Below are 6121 nucleotides of genomic sequence, written 5' to 3' on the forward strand. Positions count from 1 at the left end.
GCTTCTGTGGCTGCTCATTTGGAGGAAGGGCCCCCGCGAGCCTCCTTTTGCACCACCTTACTCATAACCAACACATCCTACTCTGCCTGCGTGCCCAGTCCTGTGCTCTGGGGAGTGGGCTTTTCAGCGACACCTACTTTCACCGGAGTCACAGTCATGGGAGATGGGCCTTAGACAACAACACAAATCAAAATGCTCCTTTGCCACAAAGGAGAAAAGCACGTGGAGGCACAATTCAGCTGGGTCACATCAAGGTATCTATAAAAAAGTGATTTTCACACCACGTCTGAAAAATCACGAGGAACTAGGGCCAGAGGGGTCAGGGGCGAGAACATCAGGGAGTAGGCACAGCTCATACAAAGGTCATAAGGTGAAAAGGGGGCTCGATCGGTTTGGGAAAATGAAAGGAGACTAGTGTGGCCAGAGCCTGGGGAACCACTGAAGAGGGGCAAGGTATTTGAGCGTCAGAAAGACTTCTGAGTTGGAGACATGAACTTGGATGGGTCATTGAAGACATGCATGGGTGAGAGAGAATGATTACAATATTAGCTACACTTAACTAACATTTATTATTTGGTGAACATTGTTTTGAATATGAACTTGGGATGCCTGGATGGCTCAGTTGGTGGACGGTGGGAATCTTGATTTCAGCGTTGTGAGTTCAAGCCTCACGCTGGGTGTGGGGGTTACTTAAAAATAAAACCTATTAAAAACGCAAATAAATAAATATGAACTCCTTTGGGGGTCTTACAATCCTATAAGGCATGTGCTATTGTTAGTCAAGTCGTATAGGTAAGAAGAGTATGGAACAGGGCTTTAAGAAGGTGAAATTGGACCACTGAAATCCTCAAGCAGCCAGCAGTTAAAGGCCAGCGGGAGGACGAGTATATTCAAGAGAGGCACAGAAAACTGGAATTGAACTATTTTCTACAGATCAGGGATTCCAGCCCCCAGCCCCCTTGGGGAGATAACTGTTGCAAGTTTAATAAAATTTAGGCCGATACCAAAGGAGAAAAAGACCTGGGGCACCTGGGTGGCTTGGTTGGTTAAGTGACTGCCTTCAGCTCAGGTCACGATCCCAGAATCCTGGGATCAAGTCCCACATCAGGCTCCCAGCTCCATATGGAGTCTGCTTCTCCCTCTGATCTCCCTTCTCATTCGCTCTCTCTCTCTCCCAAATAAATAAATAAGTAAAAGAAAAGAAAAAAGACCCACCAGCCCTTAGCTCAAAAGAAGCTTAAGACAAGAAGAGGCAAATTTGAGGGATGATGGGAAATAAGAGTTTGTCCTCTATTGAGGTACAAGCCTTTATCCCCAGGGTAGTGGATTATTGTCAGGTTAGTACACACAGTGACGGTGACATTGCTTGTTACAAATCAGCAAGTTTTATTTTTTATTATAAAATGACACACAAAAATAAATAACTAATAGAAACATAGAACTCCATGATCTTAGCCACGCCTCCCACTGAGGTCCAGGCAAGGAGAAGGGGACACAGGAGTGGGGGGAGATGCCCCAACTTGGCTCAAGGGTGTGGCCTGGATGGAGGACAGTGGTGAGATCTGGGGGGCAGCAGGTGTGGCGGCCAGAAGGGAAGTAGGATTCCCGCAGCGGGCCCAGGCCCTGGCCCGGGCGGCAGGGGTGAGACAGGGGCCCAGCTGCTCCTGGGCCTGGGCAATCCTCCGGGCGAAGCGACTGCGATCCCGGGCGAGCTGCTCCCAGGGTCCCCGGCGGGCGGCCTGGGCTGGTCCTGCCCAGACAGCCAGGAGATGGACAGAGACCTTCTCAGAGAAGCGAACCTGGAGACAGAGCAGCACAGACGTGTGTCCGCAGGGGGGGTGGGGGTGTGGGAGGGGAAGAGAGAGAGAACCCAAACAAAAATGAGTGACGCAAAAATGCTTGTTGTCTGAGTCACTCGCTCATCAGGAGCCCACGGGATTCTCCACGTGACTCACTGTAGGCGGAGGCTGTTTCCAGGAGCTAACCTGAGCCATAGCTGCTCCCCCTTCCCATGGGGCCCCAGCCTCTTGCAAAGGATTGCATTACAGTGAATGCAGCCCTCCCAACAGAGTTCACACGCAACCCTCTGCAACACGCGGGGGACCCAGACGTTGAGGCATCCAGCCTTCCTGCACCCCCCTCCCCAAGCCCAGGAGTTCCAGCTCCTCCCTAAGACTCGATAAACTGAGCCATCAGTACCCACCTTTCGAGACTGTAGGGACGTCTCAGGGTCTGGATGCCGGGTGGGGGTTTCTGTGGGCTTGAGTCGCCTCCGCAGTCGGAGGGGCAGCTGAGGATGAGCCCACGGAGGTGGTAGCTTCTCTCCAGGTAAATAGATGGCCACTCGGAAGGGGCAGGGCTCAGCTTCTCCCCGCTCCTCAGCAACTGCCCCTGCCCCCGTGTCCTCCTTCCTAGGCCGGTATGTCCAGCCCCTGTGGAGGGTGCTCTGAGCTTGAAAGGAGGGACTTGGCTCAGAGTGAGCTGCTTCTGAATCCTCTTCCTGCTCTGTGTCCTCTCCTGGTCTATATACGCAGGCCCTTGAGAAGGTATCTGTGGCCTCAACTTCTCCCTCCTCCTTGGTTGGTCCTGTATCACTGTCTTCATCTTCTTCCTCTGTGTCCTCTCCTGGTCGATAAACCCAGGCCCTCACGAGGGCACTTGTGGGTGGGATGGAAGAGGGACCCTCAGCTTCTCCCTCCTCCTCAGCTGGTCCCGTATCACTGTCCTCATCTTCTTCCTCTGTGTCCTCTCCTGGTCGATACACCCAGGCCCTCACGAGGGCACTTGTGGATGGGATGGAAGAGGGACCCTCAGCTTCTCCCTCCTCCTCAGCTGGTCCTGTATCACTGTCTTCATCTTCTTCCTCTGTGTCCTCTCCTGGTCGATACACCCAGGCCCTCACGAGGGCACTTGTGGGTGGGATGGAAGAGGGACCCTCAGCTTCTCCCTCCTCCTCAGCTGGTCCTGTATCACTGTCTTCATCTTCTTCCTCTGTGTCCTCTCCTGGTTGATAAACCCAGGCCCTCACGAGGGCACTTGTGGATGGGATGGAAGAGGGACCCTCAGCTTCTCCCTCCTCCTCAGCTGGTCCCGTATCACTGTCCTCATCTTCTTCCTCTGTGTCCTCTCCTGGTCGATACACCCAGGCCCTCACGAGGGCACTTGTGGATGGGATGGAAGAGGGACCCTCAGCTTCTCCCTCCTCCTCAGCTGGTCCTGTATCACTGTCTTCATCTTCTTCCTCTGTGTCCTCTCCTGGTCGATACACCCAGGCCCTCACGAGGGCACTTGTGGGTGGGATGGAAGAGGGACCCTCAGCTTCTCCCTCCTCCTCAGCTGGTCCTGTATCACTGTCTTCATCTTCTTCCTCTGTGTCCTCTCCTGGTTGATAAACCCAGGCCCTCACGAGGGCACTTGTGGATGGGATGGAAGAGGGACCCTCAGCTTCCGCCTCCTCCTCAGCTGGTCCTGTATCACTGTCTTCATCTTCTTCCTCTGTGTCCTCTCCTGGTCGATACACCCAGGCCCTCACGAGGGCACTTGTGGGTGGGATGGAAGAGGGACCCTCAGCTTCTCCCTCCTCCTCAGCTGGTTCTGTATCACTGTTCTCATCTTCTTCCTCTGTGTCCTCTCCTGAACACCACTCCCAGGCCCCGGTGTGAAAGCCTGAAGATGAGGGGGAAACACAGCTCTTTCTGACTTCTCTGTTCTCTGTTCTTTCTTCCTCTGTGGCTTGAACCCCTTCTTCTCCAGCACAGTACACCTGAGCTTTGGGCTTGGATCCCGGAGATAAAGGGGCAGTAGGTGTTCTGGCAGCTTCTTTGTGTACAGCTTCCTCCCCCTCCTCCTCCTCCCCTGCACCACACTCCCAGAGTGATGGAGGAAAAGAGAAGAACGTGACCATTTCATCTTCAGCAGCAACTCCTTCCACAGATGGCTCCTCTCCACGAGGTTCTTGCAGGGTTCTTAGAAGGCTGGGGGACAGGGGAGCAGGCTGGCCATTTCTAAATTCACCTCCTTGCTCTTTAGGGAAACTGGCTGCTTGGTCCCCAGCATATTCTTCGTCATCAACATCTGAAAGTTCCCAGGCTTTAAGAGGAGAGCGGTTGGCTTTTAAATCATGGCAGGCCTCCCAGAATGCTTCTCCATCCTCCTCAGCTGCTCCACTGTCTCCAGTCTCCCCTTGAAAGTGCCTGACCCAGGGGGCATGGCAGGTGGCCGGAAATGTCTTGGTTTCTCCCCCCAGGCCAGCTTCTCCCTGATCAGCTTCGGTTACTGCTTCCAACAGCCAGGGTTCTGGAGGTCCTGGGCCCCTCAGGTGGCTCCAGGCCCTGCTGAGAAGGCCCATCAGTGGGGACAGGAGGAAAAAGGGGTAGGTTTCCCTCCAGGAGGCACAATGATGGGGCACTTGGCCTGGGGCCATCTGTCTGGGCTGGAAATAAACAAAAGGAAATAGAGTTTAGAAGTCACGTAGGGGAGAGCATCAAGGGATGACTGTGAGTCATAGCAACGGAAATAGTAACAAATAGCAACAAGAGATTCCTGTCCCACATTCCTTGCTGATCCCTGCCACTCCCATCTCCAGCAGAGGCCCAGTGGTTCCCACCTCTCTTCTCTCCATACCCAGGAGTCTGAGCCAGCCCCCCAGCCTCTTCTCTCAGACCCAGAAATCCCACACCCCAGAACTGAGAATACAGGTCCTCTACTTGGTCCCCTTGGGGACAAGGTCCTAGTCCCTGGCTCTCTCATCCTCCTGAGGATCAACAGATCAGGCCCTCATCACTCTCCTCCCTCTGAGACTCAAAAGTTAAGACCTCCGCAGGGTACTCATGAGTACCCGGGGACTCATGAGTCTGGCTTCCAGAACCCTCCTCTCGCCAGGCTCAGGCCTCCAGGCTCCCAATTTCTTCTCCTTCCTTCTCCATGGAGTGCGTCCTTGTCCCATCTCACCCCAGACACAGGAGTCTGGGCTCCCAGGCCCTTGTTCCTCAGGACCCCGGAGTCCCGGCCTCAAACCCTCTGTCTTGGTACCCAGAAATGTAAACTCCCTCCTCACTGACCAGGAGTCTGATCCCCAGCCCCCAATTGCCGGTGGGGGGGCGGTACCAGGCGTTCGGACCCCTCACTCACCGACTCAGGGCTGCGCCTCACCCTGGGGGCAGGAGGGCCGGCTCGGGTTGCCACCAGCGATCGCAGATCTGGACGACTCGGGAGGCCAGAGGGTTCATCTCGCCCTCCGGTGCCGGGCTCGGGGTCTCAGGTTATCACCTGCGGGGGCAAGCACTGTCGCAACGAAAGGATACGGGGCTCCTGTCGTAGGTGGGTGTGATCCACAGCGAGGTTGGGAACAGACGCGGCCCGCACGGCTTTTATAGGCCAACGCGGCCGCACGTGATGACGTCACGAGGAGAGGCGGGGTTTCGAAACGAAGGCGTCGGGGCGTGGGGTGGGGTGGGGGGGGGGAAGGAAAGTGAGGTCGGAATTCTCGCGGAGATTCCGGGGGGTTTTGTGTGACGATACCGCGGCGTTTCCGAACGCGGCCACGCCCCGAAATAAGCGAGCTTGTCAATCAAACACGGGCACGGCCTCAGCCGCTTGGGCGCTCTCCAAGCTCCTTTCCGGGTGGGAAACCGGCTTCCCGCCCGGATTTAAAAAGCAGGCCACAGGCTAGAGTCTCCCACCGTCACTACCGGTCCGCTTCCTTCCTGGTGGGGCAGAGCATTGTTTTTTCACATTCCGTTTTCACGGATGAGAAACTGAGGCTTGGGAATGCCATGTGCCCGAAGAAGTGGCCACAGCAGAGTCTAGATGAATTGCAAAGGAGAACAAGAATGTAGCACCCTGAAGGCAGGCACTTGGCTTTGCTCACTAATTTTTTTCCCTCAGTGCCCAGCACATAGTAGGTGCTCAACAAATATTGGGTGAGTGCACTGGAAACCAAAAACTCAGACTCCCCTTCCTGGTCTCAAGCACAAGTTTCACCCACTTGAGACGCAGACAAAAGCTCATACACAGGGTTGCCTGGGAGGCTTAGTTGGCTGAGCGTCTGCTTTGGCCCACGTCATGATCCCGGGGTCCTGGTGTCAGGCTCCCTGCTTAGCGGAGAGCCTGAGTCTCCCTC

The 6121-nt window shown here is 55.2% G+C and overlaps 1 protein-coding gene across 1 annotated transcript; it reads right to left on the minus strand.

Moving 5' to 3' along the window:
* Positions 1-1366: 1366 nt before the first annotated feature.
* PPP1R15A (protein phosphatase 1 regulatory subunit 15A) lies at positions 1367-5354 on the minus strand. Its single transcript, XM_045077053.1, has 3 exons — positions 5131-5354; positions 2204-4432; positions 1367-1799 (listed from the first exon to the last, which is right to left on the minus strand). Exons 2-3 carry the CDS (start codon positions 4421-4423, stop codon positions 1452-1454), a joined length of 2568 nt encoding a protein of 855 aa, XP_044932988.1. The 5' UTR covers positions 4424-4432; positions 5131-5354; the 3' UTR covers positions 1367-1451.
* Between the last annotated feature and the right edge of the window lie 767 nt (positions 5355-6121).

The sequence above is a fragment of the Mustela putorius genome, unplaced genomic scaffold (assembly GCF_011764305.1).
Source record: "Mustela putorius furo isolate JIRA1106 unplaced genomic scaffold, ASM1176430v1.1 tig00000196_pilon_pilon_pilon, whole genome shotgun sequence".
NCBI classification, from domain to species: Eukaryota; Metazoa; Chordata; class Mammalia; order Carnivora; family Mustelidae; genus Mustela; species Mustela putorius.

Bases quoted from the DNA above. Each gene is read 5' to 3' on its own strand.
- PPP1R15A (XM_045077053.1), bottom strand. From the start codon at position 4,423: ATGGCCCCAGGCCAAGTGCCCCATCATTGTGCCTCCTGGAGGGAAACC. The intron at 1,800-2,203 runs GTGGGTACTGAT...CTCTGTCTCCAG, and splicing joins CGTCCCTACAGTCTCGAAAG to GTTCGCTTCTCTGAGAAGGT.